This window comes from Larus michahellis, chromosome 18, assembly GCF_964199755.1.
Source record: "Larus michahellis chromosome 18, bLarMic1.1, whole genome shotgun sequence".
NCBI lineage: Eukaryota > Metazoa > Chordata > Aves > Charadriiformes > Laridae > Larus > Larus michahellis.
This window is the reverse complement of record NC_133913.1, coordinates 6,948,362-6,965,562: the sequence shown is the minus strand read 5'-3', so window position 1 is coordinate 6,965,562 and position 17,201 is coordinate 6,948,362. Positions and strand designations below refer to the sequence as shown.

At 51.5% G+C, this 17,201-nt stretch overlaps 1 protein-coding gene and 1 pseudogene across 1 annotated transcript; both read left to right on the top strand.

Moving 5' to 3' along the window:
• Positions 1–74: 74 nt before the first annotated feature.
• On the top strand, positions 75–1,055 carry LOC141732582 (olfactory receptor 6F1-like; annotated as a pseudogene).
• A 13,658-nt stretch (positions 1,056–14,713) lies between these two features.
• LOC141732601 (feather keratin Cos1-1/Cos1-3/Cos2-1-like) lies at positions 14,714–15,016 on the top strand. Its single transcript, XM_074561872.1, has one exon. The coding sequence runs from the start codon at positions 14,714–14,716 to the stop codon at positions 15,014–15,016; it is 303 nt and encodes a 100-aa protein (XP_074417973.1).
• The last annotated feature ends 2,185 nt before the right edge of the window (positions 15,017–17,201 follow it).

Below are 17,201 nucleotides of genomic sequence, written 5' to 3'. Positions count from 1 at the left end.
GAAAGCAATGAGGTTGATGAGGCATCATTTGCTCTAGTTTCACTCCTAGTGGCATCTGAAGGACCAGCACAGGCATGCAGACACTCACAGAAACTTTCCTGTCTTTGCAAATGAACCTCAACTCTGGGGAGCACACTGCAAATGGGACAACTGTGGAAGAATTCATTTTTCTTGGCTTGCCAGGCACGTGGCATTTCTGGGTCTCCCTTGTGGTGGTATTTGCACTGACGTGCTCCCTGAGAGTAACATGCAATGCATCCATCATGGCTCTCATGTGGATGAACAGCAACGTCTGTACCCCAATGTACTTTCTCCTCCGTAATCTCCCCTTTCTGGAGATCTGGCACACTACTCGTGTTGTTCCCAAAGCCATAGGAGTCATGCTGGGGAGTAGCCAGACCATCTCCTTCAACGTCTGCATCCTCCAGTTGTTCTTTCTTCTCTCCCTAGGCTCCACTCAGTGTTTTCTCCTGTCTGTCATGGCCTATGACCGCTACTTAGCCACACGCTACCCCTTGAGATACAGCTCCCTCATCAGCAGTGTCCTCTCTGCTCGGCTGGCGCTCAGCTCCTGGCTGGGAGGCTTTCTGTCCGTCTCGCTGCTGGCCTTTCTGACATCCAGGCTGATGTTCTGTGGGCCACATGTCATCAATCATTTCCTCTGTGATATAGATTCCTGCCTCGCCCTCTCCTGCAGTGACATGTGGCCCATGGAGCTAGTGACATTCCTTGCCTCCTAAACTGTTCTGGTGGCCCCCTATGTGGTTACCCAGCTCTCCTACGTGTACATCACCTCTTCCATGCTCAGAATCATGTCAGCTCATTATCAAAAAAAGGCATTTTCCACTTCCTCCGCCCACCTCAGTGTTGTCACAATCTGGTATGGCTCCACCATGTTCCTGTGCGTCAAGCCATCGGCCCAGAACTCCCTGGATCTGAACAAACTCATGAACACCTTTCACACAGCTGTAACTCCTGTGTTGAACCCCTTCATTTACACACTCAGGAACAAAGATGTGAAGCAAGCTCTGTGGTGGGCCTTTCAGAACAAGTGAAGTGGCTTTTCAAAGGGTCTCAGTGGGACCAAAGAGGTTCATCCCCTCCCTCCCATGGTTTCCACCCTGCAGAAGGTCCTCACCAAAGTGTAACTGCACCTGGGCATCACAGGTAGTGAGAAGCCACCAGTTCCCCACTGAGCCCATTTCATTCACCTCACAGCCACCTTAGGCTGGGCTGCACCTCAATTCTAATGCTCCCACCTCCCTCTGTTCCCTCCTGGGTAAACTCAGAATGCCTCCCAGTGCTCTAAAGACCACCACTTGGAAAGGCTCACAAATACCATCCAGAAGCAGCTCTCCAACAGAACACTGGAGGAGTGGTCCTCCCACAGGTTTGTATCCCAGGTTGCCAAGTGCCTCATTTTGTCAGGGATTCACCTGTGCCCCCTAAATAATTTTTAGCAGCTGGCTCACTGCTTTAGGAAAGGGGCATGTATTTCTATGTTTAGTTTGACATTTTCTGGAAGGATTTATGTCCCACTCTTGGGGCTGTTTCAGAGAGTCATGCTCTGGTTCAACAGAAAATTTGGCAATGTCTGGTATCTCAAAAGCCATTACTTCTAACAGAAGGCAGTCAACAAAATTCACACTCCTCTTCCTTCCCACTATCCAGTATCTGGAGGTACTTTGTTCTTTCTAATTAAAAATATGCAAATCACTATGCTTCATGCTAGATGTGTCAGGACATTTCCACATCTGAAACTCCACATCAGCTTTTAACAGTCCGTCGTGCCAGTCATTTTGGGCTTTGTTGTGGAAACACTTCAATTGGCAAAGTCCCCAAACTGCAGAGCTGTGAAAGGCTGGCTGGGCAGCAACTCTCTCCTCTCACTCCTTGGGAGGACGTCAGCACTTCCAAAGGGCACTTGCTTTTCCCCCTTCCAATTTTCATTTGAGGCATCATGTTCTCAAAGCTCTTCTTTCTGCACAAGGACACTGAAGGGCGTCCATGTGACCACTAAAGAAGGAGGAGGCATCAAGATGGCAGACACACCTTTAAGATCAGTGTGGGACTGATTTCACCTGAGTGTAGAGCTCTCCATTGAGATGATTGAATCCATACTGAACATCCTCTCCTCCCTTCTGGAAGCAGTGATGTTTCTGGAGGTGATTTTCCCGTGTCCACCTGTCTTGGGCACTTGGCTCTTAGACCTGCAGCCAGGCCCAGGCACCAGTGCCAAGGACAGGCTGATGCCCGCCCTTGTCAGCTGTGCTCTCTTTCTCAGGGGCACTTGGGAAAATCCCTGCGACAGACCACTGAGGCTGGAGAAAGAACCTGAGGCTGGATGTGTCCTCAAGTAGCCATCACTGTTTGTCATTCCTTGCTTTTGGGGGAGAACTGTCTCTGTGGAGTGTTGAAGCACTCTGCAGCCCTGGAGAGCAATCAAAAGCAGGACCTGAAGTGTCCAAGGGACCTGAGACACAAAAGTGTGCGAGACACTGAAGGCTGCTGTCAATTTCCCATCACCGCTTCCTAAAGCCCTCTGAGATAAACAGGGGCATTCAAAGCCTGCAACAGGGCTGTCAGAGCAGACCCACATCACTTGGGAGAGGCAGGCCATCCTGCAGCAGCACTAGGACAACTACAATCTAGCCTAGGCTTTCTCAGGTGAAGTGGATGATGCTTCATGAGCAACCATTGTGTTCCCTATGGAAGCAAATGAGATCACTGGGATGTGGTTACCAGTTGTTGGACAGAGAAACCAGCACGGACTCAGGGACATAGGGGTTCCTCCCAGTTGAGCACTGGTGGTTTTCCTGAGAAGGAGAAGAGACATGAAAAAGAGTGGGACCACTCTCTGGCAGTGGATGGGTGCAGGAAGGGTTTAACCAGAGAATCTTGTTCAGCATCTGGCTGATGGGTCTTTTACACTTGATGACACCTACATATGGGGCAAGGAGCTACTTCCCTTCCGGAGCTCCTATGGCCTTGTGGCAAAACCATAAAAGCAGTTGTGCCTCCTACCACAAGCTTCATTCTCCAGCTGTGTCCATCAGTGGAGCCACAGGGAAAGGGAAGAAGCACACAAGCTGATAGGTTACTTGTCCTGAGGTAGTTACACTCCAGTATACCAGCTATTTTAAGCAGAGGGCATTTACAAGCCTGGTTTGGCTTCTTTATGGTTTAGCCTCCAATGGGCTTGCCCAAGTCAGGTTTCTTGGGTTCTATTCACCAGCAAAGACCCTGGATCTAGACACAGCTGTAAAAGTCACATTGGCAGGTGCTTCACAGCAGCACAGGCTGGGGAGGCAGAAGCCCACCTTCACCACAGCCCCAGGTGCCACTGCTGGGCAGGCTGAGCTCAGAGCTCCATGCAAGCAGTGGCAGGGAGGGAACTGCTCCTCAGAGCACTCCCACGTTTCTGTGCACTGCTGCCAGCTGTGGGCACCAGTGTGGGCTCAGTGCACAGAAATAGGCAGCGCTGTCCTGGAGCTCGGTGTCTCGCACATGCAGAAGCACCTGGGAGTCCTTTGCAGACAGTGTGGAGGAGAACCTCCCTGATGCCTTGCGAGCTCTGTACTTGCTTACTCGTAGCAGCATCTGAAGGGACTGGGTCTGGTGCTGCTGGTACCAGAAGATGTAGGGATTGGAATCGCTGGTGGAGAAATTGCAATGCCGCGTTGCCTTGTGTCCCGCCTGGATGGTCATTTCTGCTAGGAACTGGAGCACAGAGTCCTTTTGGGCATGACCTGTAAAGCCAGGAAGAGCTTTCAGCTTTGCTTGCCAATGGACCTGTCCATCTACCACTTCATCAGTTTGCTCACTGTCCCCACTGTCCATCTCACTTTTCCTTGCCCCAGAAATGACGAGTTGTTTGCCCTTGTTTGTTCTGCAGCTTCTTGTTTATGACCATTCCTACAGAGATTGGTAGCATTGTATCCAATACATACAGCAGAGAAGCTGCTCTATGCCATGTTGGTCCATTCCCCAGCACCTTTCCCTCTTCTCAGGCTTAATATGTATTAGCAGCACATTCAGGAATGCTGAGCAGCTGCAAAGTTCAGGTGAGGTCTTATTCCTCCTTTGACGCCCATTACTCCTGACATCTCCCAGATTATTTGCTGTACCCATATGCAGACCCTGATCTCCCTACGGATACACTCCCGGGTGTCCTCGGCAGTCAGCACTCACATCTCCTCCCTTCCACCAACAGATGCACAAACTCTTGCCTCAATCTCCCCAGCCTGAAAGTCACATCTCACCAAAGTCAGCCAGTCCCACCAGGGCTGACAGGAAAATCAGGATCATGTCACGCTCTCTCTTCAGGGGGTGCCCAGGGACCTACGAGCAGGAGGGACCTGAGGCTTGCACCTTCACCTCTTCTACTCCTCTGCCTGATCAAAGAGGCCTCCAAACCACAGCCCAGAGGGTGGAGCAAAACTGTCTCCCTGCTGCTCCAGCCAGGCCTCTTTGGGCCTGTCCCCCCAACCTCTACCACAAGGCAGCCCTCTAGAGACATAAAAGAATCATGGTTTAAGTAGTGGCCATCTAAAGAACAAAGATCCCTTGAGAACTTCTCCTGACACCCACCACCTAGCCAGCTGCACAGGCCTGCACCCAGCTCTGCAGGAGAGGGAGAAAGCACCCCTGCACCCACCCATGTCCACCCTGTCCCTGGGACTGTCTGGATGGAGAGAGGACCAGGCACACAGTGAAGTGCCTTGGACCCAGGTGTCACACACTCTTTCCCTTCTCCTCTGCCCATAGAGGAGGAACCTGAAGAGAAACATCTCTGTGAAGAGCATCTGCTCCAGAAACCAGCTGCACAGGGACAGACACACTGCCTCACTCTGGCAGGGGGAGGACATGGCAACGCAGCTCTCTGTTGTGCAGGCAGTCCTTCTGTGTCCCTTCACTTACCCACATTACCCACAGCCTCCACATGCTTCTCCCACCCTGGGCCCCAGAACCTCAATACCCAGGCAAGCAAAAGGCCTACTTGATTTTCATGTCTTCTGGTGTCTGCTGCCTGGAGCAGGGCTCCTCTGCCTCTTCTCACCCAGGGCCTTTCTCACACAGTTGGCAGGGACTGCAGGAAGCATGTTATTGGCACACCAGCCCCCATTCACAGCCACGCTCCCACAAGGCCTTTACTGTCCTGTTGTTCAGTCGAGGCCATGGCAGAAGGACAGTGGGCTGCCCTCTGCTCTCCAATGACTGCAAAACTGCCAGGAGTTCCCTTGGAATACAATTATGGCTGCCACAACAGGCCCCAGCTGAGGCAGGGAAGAGACCTGAGCCTTTCCTCTCTGCCCCTGAAGCCTCTGAACACGGATTGTCCCAGCTCTCTCAGCTCCTACAGCCACACAGGCCTCACCGGGGACTAGCTGGGCCCAGGACCCCATGCCCAGAAGCCCCTTTTCAGCTCTCCCCACAGACCTTCAGCCCCATGGGGTAACTTAGCACATCTCTTTTGGGGCTCCCTCCTGAGTCTGACCTTGAGTCTCAGATGTGTCTTTCAGCTAGTGCCCAGCTCTGGCTTCTCTCCTGTCTCCTGGACTTCCCTTCAACACCAAATCTGAGGTTAAGGGGAATATGGTGCCACAAGCCATATGTTCTGATCACCAGGCACTGCAGGAGACACTTGAAGGTGTCTGTGACAATGAGTATCTCCTTCTTAAATTGGTGCCAAAGTAGAACTGCAAACTCCACAGGATGCCTTTGCAACACTAGAAGCAGTGTGAAGCTGGAGGGTACAGGTTGTAATTGTGTAGCTGAGCGGATTGACAAAGTTCCCAGCAAGAAACCACTTGTGGTTGTGGTTTCAGAGCAAGGGCTTGAGAGGGCACTGTAGCAGTTGGGTCTTTCTCTTCTAAGAGTGCCTGGCAACGTTGAGTGGGGTGGAAAGAGATCCCCAGCACCTGCCCATGGAGCAGCAGCAGTGGGCGGTCCGTGCGGCAGCAGCGAGGGCTGGGCGGCTGCCCGTGGGCAGGAGGATCTCTGCCGCCCGCCGCCCTTTGCGGAGTAGAAAGGTGCGGCTCCTGGCCGGGAGCCAGCGGGGCCGGCGGCTGCCATCACTCCTTGCCGGGCCCCGCCGGACACGGCCAGCGCTCCGGGCGCCATTCCTGCCCCGGCGGCGACGGCAGTGTGGCGGGGGATTTCTGCGTGTGTCCAGCTGGTTGCCGCGGCCGGGGCCGGGACCAGGCGGGCGGGCGAAGCGGCGCGGGGCGAGAGGCCGGTTGGGGCCGGGTGGGGCGAGGCGGCCCCGGCGGGCGGAGCGGCAGCGCCCCCTGGCGGGCCCGCGCGGGGCTGTCCCCCCGGCCCCGACACACACGCCCGGCCCCGCCCGCGCCGGTTCCTGCCCGGCCGCAGACCCGGCTCCTCTCCCCGTGTCTCCCAGGGCGCAGTAATACCCGAGCGCGGCCCCGCGCTGGGGCCAGGCGAGCCACAGGGCGCTGGAGCGGCGGTCTGCCGACACCCACAGCCGCCCCGGCGGGTCCCACAGCTCTTTCGAATCTTCAAGTGTGCGCATGAGCAATGCAGGGCCTCGTCCTGGCAGCTGAGTGTACCAGTGTTTGAAGTCGTAAGAGTTTATATTGGGGTGCGAGCAATTTATGTTGATGCCAGTGCCCTCGGGGGTCTCTACCGTCTGCTGCTGCTGTACCTGGGCTCCTCCTGCAGCTGCTGCTGAGAAAGGAGAAGGAAAGGACGACAGCTGTTAAAGGTGGTCCAGCTGTGATGGCTCTTCTAGCAGAGGAGCTGTCAGGAACAATGGTAGTGACACAGGACAGGAAGAGGTGGCAGTATGGGCCTATCAACACAAATGGAGAGTGACCCGGGTGTGGGTGACTGAAGGCATGAGAGAAGGCAGGGAGTGAAGTTGAAATTTATGCATGCAGAGATTAGATAGAAGTCAGGTGGGTGGATGGATGGCAAGAGAGGACCAGGAGGGGAAGTGGGTATTACAGCAAAGGATAGAGGACAATCTTCAGGGCAATAAGAACTGCAGAATGCATACGGGAAGGAGAGGGTGCATGCAAAAATAGACATGCAAAGCTGAATGCAAAGCAGGTCTACTGATAGAAATAGTGAAGACATCGGGAAAACAGCAAGAGGAGACTCGGAGGCACACAAGATGGCAGAGAGGCAGGAGGGGGAAAGACACGTTGAAGAAGGAGAGGGAAGAATTGGTGCTGGGTTCCCCGGGGAACACGCCGGGCACAGCCCTGGACCCATCCACTACCGCCAGCCCCACGCACCCAGCAGCAGCGCGGCCAGCCCCGACAGCCCTGCGCCCCGGCACCGCCGCATCCCGCCGCTCCGCCGCCCACACCTCGCTGCCCCCCGCCAGCCCCGGCTCTCTGCTCCGGCCGCTCCGCCTCCTCTCCACCGCCTCCTCTCGTCTCCGCCGCCGCCAGCTCCGCCCCGGAGCTCAGCTCTGTGCCGGCGCCGCTCGGGGGCTCACCTGGGCTCAGAGCGCTCAGGGGCTCTCCCCGGCACGGGGAGCACTTTGCCCAACTGGGAAATGGACTCTCCCTGTCCTCCAGCAAGAAGAAGCCTGCACAGCGCCAGCTGCAGCCTGGCACAGCAGCAGGGCCTTGGACCAGCGCATGGACCAGCTTCCCAGAGCTCTCTCTGAGCCCAGGGGCTGGAACCAGCAGCCACTCGTTTCCTGCAGCTGGGAGTGAGGAGGCTGAGAGCCTCCCTTCAGCTGCTGCTCTGCAGCCCCAGCACAATGCCTAGGAGTTGTGTTAGGGCAGAGGGAGTGTGAAGACTAATGTGCCCATGGGTGGGCAGGGGTCAGGGAGGGCAGGGGTGGTGGGGAATCCCAGTGTCAGAATGTAGGTGAGAAGGGACCTTCAGAGGTCATCTAGACCAACACCTGCATTGAACAGTTCCCATTATTGATTCCCATTATATCAGGCCACTCCAGGATGGAGATTGCAGAAACCCCCAGGGAAATCTATTCCTGTCCTCAATTCTTTTAGCCCATTACTGAATTTGAGCTCGACATGCTCCAGCTGCTGTCCATTGCCTCTACTCCTGTCATTGGGTGCTTCCAGAGTCTAGGCCACCTTCTCGGTTTCCTTGAAACAGGTACTTCATGGACCTGCTGGGAACAATTTGGCTTACAGAGATCAGTGTCCTGCCTCTTCCCTGTACTTGGGCATCATCCCCAAACTTGCAGGAAGTGCTGACCTTCCCACTACTGTTCATGAAAACATTAGGAAGTGTTGGTGCTACTGCTGATCCCTGAGGGGCCCCACAAGGTCGTGTCTGCCAGCTGGGCTTTGCACCACTGCTCACAACTCTTTCTAACTGACATTTGCATTTGTGGTGGTGTCCTCTCCCCTCCCGGCACACCCACCCCCACCCCCCCCCGGCTCCTGGTCAAGCCATGGCCATCAGCAGGAGTTGTTATGAGTTGCACTTGAACTGTGGGAGGTGGCTGGCAACATAACCAAAACACTGTCTGGAGTGGGAACCTAGATATCTTGTTCCCATGAGAATATGACTATATGACCCGTGAAACAGGGAACAGGAATTAAATCAAAGGGAAATAAAAACTTGCAAACAGAGTCTCGAGAAAAGAGGAATGAATTGTGGAGGAAAGCATTAGCACTAGGCATTCCCAGAGCCACGATGCAAGGTCAGCCTACTGATATTATCTTGAGTCTGATTGAAGCATTTCTGAAACGAGATAGCGGTGGAAACAGAGACTGTATTTCAACTTCTCTAAAGGAGGATAATCCCTTTCTCCCTTTTAAGGAGGAATTGCAGGACACCAAGTCAAAAAACGAGTAATGTCCCGAAGGCAATTGTGCCTGCCTGTCCGGAAAGTGGAGGCTTATCAGTGGATAAGTGATGATGGCCCATACATATTAATTCCAGTTGGTCCTCGAAGACAATTAGTAAAGTTTTTAAGAGATACAGGGGCACAAATTTCGATACTAACACAACAAGATGCTGAGAAGCTGGGCGTGCGATCCGGACGGCAAAGAGTTACAATTACAGATGTGAACGGGGGAGCTGATGTATGTCAAACTGCGAAGGTTAGTTTATGGCTCCCAGGCGAGAAGTGCATATCGTCTACTCGCTTTGCAATTAAAGTTCATGATGAAAATATTTTAGGTTTTGATATTTTAAACGGCCGAACCTGGTGTCTGCCGGACGGCAGCGTGTGGTCTTTCGGCTCAAGCACTGACCTTAACTCGTGCAGAAACCAGGAAGCCGCAGTGCGGGTGCTCCGCTCAGCCCCTGCGCTCCCCGAGTCAAAGATTACAAATGTACCGCAGTACCCGATCTCTGCTGAGGCACGAAAGGGCACTTCTGAAGTCATAGCTGATTTAGAGAAAAGACAAATTATTTTCAGAACCCACTCCCCGTATAACTCACCTGTCTGGCCAGTTCGGAAACCTGATGGGAGGTGGCATTTAACAGTCGATTACCGCCGTCTAAATGCTAATACAGCCGCGCTAACGGCTGCTGTACCGAACATTGCAACTTTAACAGCTACTCTGCAAGCAGCTGCCCACCCATGGATGGCGGCATTAGATGTAAAGGATATGTTCTTTATGGTTCCCTTGAAGGAGGAGGATAAAAGGAAGTTTGCTTTCACTTGGGAGGGAATACAATATACCTTTAACAGACTCCCACAGGGGTATAAACATTCACCCACAATTGCTCATGCTGCGCTTGCCAAACTTTTGCAGACAGTCTCACTCCCCCAAGGTGTAAAACTGTCCCAATATATAGTTAATATTCTGATTGGAGGAACTTCTCCTAGGACAGTGGGGGAAGCAGCAGCAGCAGTGGGGGAAGCACTAAATAAAGCAGAAATTGAGGTTCCACCTGGAAGATGTCAGGGACCAAGTAAAGAAGTAAAAATTTTAGGTACTTGCTGGATAGCAGGCAGTGCTATGATTCTTCCGGATACCTTAAGAAAAATTGAAGAGCTGCAAATGCCCCAAGCAAGGAAGGAGTTACAACAATTAATGGGAACTTTAGGATATTGGAGGAAGTATGTGCCTGGATTTTAGGTATTGTGCCTATGACCTTAACTAAACCTCGTGGCCCACGTGCCTGGGAAGATACCGATAGCAGTGGTGTAAAACAGAATTAGTGCACAGTGGATTTTTCCTTCTTGTTAATGGGGTAACCTGTTCAGACTCTCCCCACCGAAACAAGTCTTTGTTTTCTCTTACAGCAGCTTGCAGGATGGCAAAAGGAAGTGCTGTGTTTGTGTTAATATTCCAAACCTCAGCAATGCTGCTTTTAACCTGTGGTATGGTATATACCCAATCATTGCACTAGGATTAAATCACAATGGAACTATACTCTATCCATTAGAACATAGAGTGTGGGCCCAATGGAATGGGAACAAATGGCAGACCGTTGGTGTTAATGTCTGCGTTGTATGAGAACAACAAGGATTTATTTGTGAGAGTAACACCATCAAAGCCCAAGATGTTTGTCTTGACACTGAACAGAATGTTTGTCATTTTTAGATACACCTTGATGAAAATCCTGAAACTGTACTTATATATGTTAGAAAAGGATGTGTTTGTATAAGAACCCTTTGTAATACTATATTCGTAGATAATGTTACTGTAGATACAAGTAATCATTCAAATGTTTGTATTTGTAATTTCACTAAAATTATGGGATGTGATTTCAATTATTTAGCTCCTGTTATGTCTTATCAGTTGCTACAATCTAATTATACATTGATTCAAGATTTGTTGACTACACCTATCGGAATGAATCTTACATTGGTGAAGAAACTGCTACAGCATGATGACCTGTGTCAGCTGCTAGAACGAATTCGAAATAATGGACACAAAACTTTAATCACTGTTCAGCATGATACAGAGGAGATACACCGTGTCTTTGAAAGAGTGAAAAAGGAGGGAGAACACTATTGGTGGGAAATTCTCCTTGGATGGTCACCAACAGCAATGGGACTCTTTAATTGTATGCTTCACCCAGTTGTGATCTTGCTAGTTCTAATTTTAATATGTTTGTTGCTTATAGTTATGTTGTATATAAAAGTTTGGTACTTGACCAAACAAATACCCAACTTCAACCACCCAAAACATACAAATTAACAAATAACAAATAGCAGTGCTTCACTGTCTACTTACCATGAATCTCTAAAGGCAAAACCTATTAGCATACTATTTATGGCACAGAGGCAAGAGGTGACAGCACCACCACTCTGTGAAGGTAAGATGAATTGACTATAGTCACGGGCTGGAGTGTGGCGGTGTGCTCTCCCCTTCCCCCCCCCCCAGCTCCTGCTCAAGCCATGTCCATCAGCAGGAGTTGTTATGAGTTGCACTTAAACTGTGGGAGATGGCTGGCAACATAACCAAAACACTGTCTGGAGTGGGAACCTAGATATCTTGTTCCCATGAGAATACGACTATAGGTCAATTATCTTACTCCATGAATAGTGGACAGCCAAGAGCCCTTTGAGCTCTCCTGCACGGCAGCGGGCTGCACGACAGGACCTCCCCTTGAGTGGGGACGCTTGCTTAAGGTTCTTCTCCTCGAGGCTGAGAGGTTCCTTGCCGCAACAGATTCTCAGTAAGTGACTAATAGCATGCTAAACTTTGAAATCTTAGCTAAGTGATATAAGGATTGATTGAACATATATAATCCTTTAGACATAAACCGTTGACCAAGTCTGGGACTAGGATTGGATCCAGCCGCACCTAGACTCCTCTCTGAGAAGGAGTTTAGAAAGCAAGGGGGTCCTTTCTGAACCTCGTGACTCAATGGGAGGGTCTCCCTGACAGCTTGTCTGACCCTGTCCTCTATGCAGTAAATAATCAAGTGTACCTTGGCATCGAATCTCGTAAAACACTGTCGCGTTCACTACTAACTTTGTTAAATCACGGGTTTATGTTAATAAACATTTCACTACTCTCCTACAAGTGAAGTTATTCACTCCGCCCGCGACAACATTCCACTCTCACCTTACCATCCTCTTATGGAGCCAAATTACCTCCAATTAGGTCATAAAAAGGACAGGAGAGGCTGTCAAAGGTCCTGCTATACTCTAGATACTCATCTCCACTGCCTTTTCTCGGCCACAGTGCCTCAGTTACCTCCTGAAAAAGTAATAAGAAAGCAATGAGCTTTGCCCTCAACTACACTAGAAACTTGGCTCAAAAGTAGCTCCACAGAGAGGGAAGTCATCCCTGGCTGAGCTGTCCCAGCAGAGCTCCCTGGCAATGAGCTCACCAAAGTACATGAAAGGGAAGGGGGAAGCCTTGGCTACACTGTCTCCTGGTTGGGCCTGAGTCCAGGAAGACAAACATTCAGGAGGGGAGATGGGCTCAGGAACTCCATACACCCTTGACACCCCGTGTTGGAAAGAGGGTCCCTTTTGGAAACGCCTGTGGGACAGCACTAGGCTTTGGTGGATGTGGCCTCAAATCTAATGTCTGTACCCTCCTGCGGCAGTTGCTGGGCACTCAGACTGAGATTCCAGTGTGGGACATGAAGGTCCTTGTAGGCTGTAAGACCAAAGCAGTTGTCAGCTCTTTGGCTTTCCCTGTGCAAGCCACAGGGTCTGTCCTTCCACTCACAGCACAGCGATGTCAGGCTTCAAGTTCCTTTCATTCAGGACCTGTTTGATCCAAGGTCTCAGCCCCTGCCTGACATGGCATCAGGTCAATGTGCTGAACAAGCCCATTTGGCATTGACATGGACATGAGAGAGGACCGTGTCCCACCCCAGACACCACCGACACTAGTGTTCATTATGGGCATGAACATCAAAGCTGTCATCAGTTCTTTGGCTTCTCCTATGAAATCCACAGAGTCTGTTCTTCCAATCACAGTGCAGTGATATCAGACTCTGTGTTCCTTTCATTCAGGACCTGTTTGGGAAAAGGTCTCAGCCCCTGCCGGGCACAGCACCACGCCTGTGAAGAGCACAAGTACGTTTGGCATTGGCTTGGGCATGAGAGAGGGCTATGTCCCATCCCAGACACAGTCAATAGTGCTTTGGAAGCAGATCCACTCAGGGATGGCCAGCACATGGTGGACAAGATCCCTCATCCTTTCTCCTTGCCCAGAAAGCAATCCCCATCCTTTTGATCTCTCTAATACTGGGGAAAGGAACTGTGTCCTGGCCTGGAGAGGCAGGGAGCGGGGACTGCCAACCCTGCTGAGGAGCTCCCAATATTGCTAATATGAATTAAACTAAGGAGTCAAACAGGAGTGAAACTGTTCTTGTGGCCTGAAATTGGCAGAAGCTTTGGAGGGGCAGGAGAAGGAGGTGTCAGGAGGCAGGGGCTGCATTTCAGTGCCTCTTCCCTGGACACATCTCCAGCAGGCTGGTGCCATCACCACTCAGCTGCACTCAGGTGCCTTCTGAATCTGCTGCTCTCTGGTGCTCATGGAGAGAGCAACAGAGAATGTCCCTGTCATGAGCAGCATATTGCTTCTTGAGGAGGGACACACAAGGACACACATGCACACACGGTCTCATGCAGGCCACCATGAAATTATACACTAATTTGTGATTCCACATTCATCCACACTAACACAGCTGCTCATAAAGCACAGATGAGAAGAACAGATGCAGGAACACACCCAGGTGCGGATCCTGCTGACAACACCTGGGGACAACTGTGGCAGGGTTAGAGCATTTGGGAAAGGACAAGGCCCCAGGCATTCCTATGTCTTTACTTGTGTACTCACAGACTGCACAGAGTGGGGACGAGTCAAAACAGGCCACAGTTTTTTCCTGAAGACAGTGTTAGGCAGGATGGGGTCAAAAACCTAACAGCACAACGCACACACCTGGGGAGGCAACAACAAGTGACCACCGGGGTGAGCTGAGGAGGGAACGAAAGAGATGGAAGTGTCACTTCCTCATGTGCGGGAGCACTTGGGCTGCCAGCGGAGGACGGCTGGAGCTTCTTCCAGAGAACGACACCAAACAGCCCCACTGAAGTGACCCAGTCTGGTGTCACTTGCCTCCTCTGGACCCACTCAGCACTTGAACTGAGTCTTCTGCCTACACTGCTGCGTTCCTGCCCAGGAAATCCTGGGGCCTTTCATCCCAGTGATCACAGGAAACTTTGATTGAGGAATGGGTATGGTACAACTCTGGAAATTAAAAGGCAGCAGTGCAGGAGACCAAAGCACAGCCCATATCATTAGCTGTGATGGTTTGCATTCAAGATGAGCTTGTGCAAAAATTGTTACCTCCGCAAAGGATGCCTCTGGTGCTGCGGCAATGAAGGGCAGGTATAAAAGCCAGCCCAAGTCCCTGCTCTCTCCTGCACTTCTCTGGCCTCCTTCTCCTTGGGAACCAGGTGAGTCTGCAGCTCCTTCTCCTCCTCTTCCAAAGTGAGATCTCTCCTCGATGGACCTCTCAGCTGGTATTGCCTCTCTTCTTTTCTGTGTCCTGGAGCTCCCTGTCATGCTAGAGGGAAGTGTGGGGAAGTTCTGCAAAGAGAGTAGCTGGGATGTAGCTGTGGTGGCCCTGGTTTACAGATTACGATACACTCCATGGGCCAGGCTCCAATTTGTAGACCATTGATAACAATATGGCTCCTTAACACAGCTTCCATCTCTCCACTCAGTAGTGGCCTTAGATCCTTTGTGACAGGGTAACCAGGCTGCTCCTCACCCACCCTTGTGCTCTCTTTCCTCCCTGCTTCTCTCCCAGGTGCACCTCTACCCTTAGAGACATGTCCTGCTACAACCAGTGCCTGCCCTGCCGGCCCTGTGGCCCAACACCTCTGGCCAACAGCTGCAATGAGCCCTGTGTCAGGCAGTGCCAGAACTCCACCGTTGTCATCGAGCCCTCTCCCGTGGTGGTGACCCTGCCTGGCCCCATCCTCAGCTCCTTCCCACAGAACACCGTTGTGGGATCATCTACCTCCGCTGCCGTTGGCAGCATCCTCAGCTGTGATGGAGTGCCCATCACCTCTGGGTGCTGTGACCTCTCTGGCATTTCCAGCCGCTACTGTGGAAGAAGGTCCCTCCTCTGATAAGAATATAGGAAAGCCCCAAGAAGAGGCTCCCTGAGGAACTCAGAACATGGTGCTGGGCAGCGGATTGATCTTTTGAGTGTTGTTTTCAACACAGCTGAATGGCTTTGCCTTTCTCTCCCTTTTCCTTGTTTGCTTTGGATCCCCTTGTCCCCCTAATGCCAGACTGCTAGGGACTGTCTGTCTCATCTCCTTCTGTGGGCCAGGATGACAGACATGAGGTGGGAACTTCTCCATAGCCAAGGACAGCAGACTCACAGCTGCCCTTGGGGCCCCACGCATTGGTGGCCTCCATGTGGAGTGACTTTGTTTCCCTCTTTTGAATCATTAAAGTTCTGTTGCATTCAAGCCTGGCGTCCACGTGGTCCTTCCCTCTAGGGACACTGCCTGGCTTCCAAAGGAGAAGGGATGGAAGGGACTGAGAGCACAAGGAGACCCGTCTCCATTCTCAGAGGAGTGGGAGGTTGGGACGGCTTGCAGGGGCTTCTCTTTTGGGAACCATCCCTTGGAGCTGAGGAAGGCATCCCTGGCTGTTCTGCTGCCAATGAGCATCAGGCCTTGCCCTGCTCTGTCTCTGCTCATGGATGCCCAGAGAGGCAGGAGGCCCTGAGGGGGCAGCAGCCCTACGAGCTTTTGAGGAAGGGTGTTCCTCTTGCTATGGCCGGAGCTGTGCTGGGGTGTTTGGGTAGTGGGTGTGGAGTTCCAGAAGATGATTGGCTCCTCAGAATAGCAGGAGTGGTAATGCAGGGAACAGGCTTTGGGGTGACCTCTTTCCTCCATCACCAAATCTCGGGCCATGGCCTGGAGGCATCAGCAGGGAAAAGTCACTCATTCTGCTGAATGAATTGAGGCTGGAAACTGAAGCTAAACCTGTGGGAACTGTGGGCAGTCAGCACAGAAATGAGGACAGTGAAACGGTGTATTTCTGAGGGAGATCAAATTGCTCTCATAAAGAGCATGCAGGGGAATGAGAAGATCACGTCCCACTTGGTTTACTGCGCACCCAGGCACATGCACCAGTTCAGTCATCTGCCACCCCTCCTCCTGGACATGGCTTGTGCTGGCACTTCTGCCAACAAGGATGTCATCATGTTTGGTATTTGTGATGTGACCCTCTGCTGCTTCCACTTCATCCTCACTTCTCTACAGGTGCAGAGCAAGAATCGTCCTGTGGCTCTGCTGTGCAGAAGGCAGGCACTGAGCTGACTCAACCCGTGCTTCCCATTTCACTGCTGTGGCCAGTTTCTATGGCACGTGTGTCTCCACGTACATGGGAGCCCCCTCCAAAGGGTCGCTAGGCAGAGCAGTGGCTCTTCTTTGCATCATTCTTACTCCCCTGCTCAACCCCTTGGTTTCCACCCTAAGAAACAAGGATGGGAAAGCTGCTCGTAGTTTTTCACATGCAATAAACAACTGGCAGAGTTGTAGCGTTTGACAGTTGAAATGATGAATGGAACTGTTTCCTTTGAAGAAAATGCTCTAAAACTCAACGGACCAAAATGGAGCAACTTTTCTGTGAATGGGATCTGCTCAGTGTTCCCAGCGTCTCGAGGGATGTAAGGTTACCTATATTATCATCTCTTTCTTTCTAGTCCTGGCACTAACAAATGACATTTTTAAGGAATGCTTTGAAGAGGCAGAGTGCCTTTCTTACTGGGATCAGTTATTATAATTTCAGGTGTTCCAGCCTCAGTGTTTGCAGCCTGTGGGGAGTCTGGCTTGTCCCAGGTGTGCCACACTCTGCTGCCCTGTGAATACTGATCACTGAGGCACCATTCCCTTTACAGAGCTGGGACTGGTCCCACACCCCCACGGCACCCTTAGGGAGATCACTTATGACAGTTGGCACCTGTGCTTCTGCCAGTGTATATAAGGAATTAGCTTCTGACTCATCTTTGCAGATTCCTTGTAGAACTGCTTATGGTGATAGGACTCTGGCCAATAGATTGATCATTTGGTGGTCGTTTGTTGGGGATTTTTTTTGGTTTTGTTTTGTTTTTTTTTTTTAACTCTAAGCATAGGCAAGTGTTTAACTTAGAATCATAGAATTGTTGAGGTTGGAAGGGACCTTTAAGATCATCGAGTCCAACCTTTAGCCTACCCTGACAAGAGCCACTTCTAAACCATGTCCCTAAGTGCCCCATCTACCCTATTTTTAAACACCTCCAGGGATGGTGAATCCACC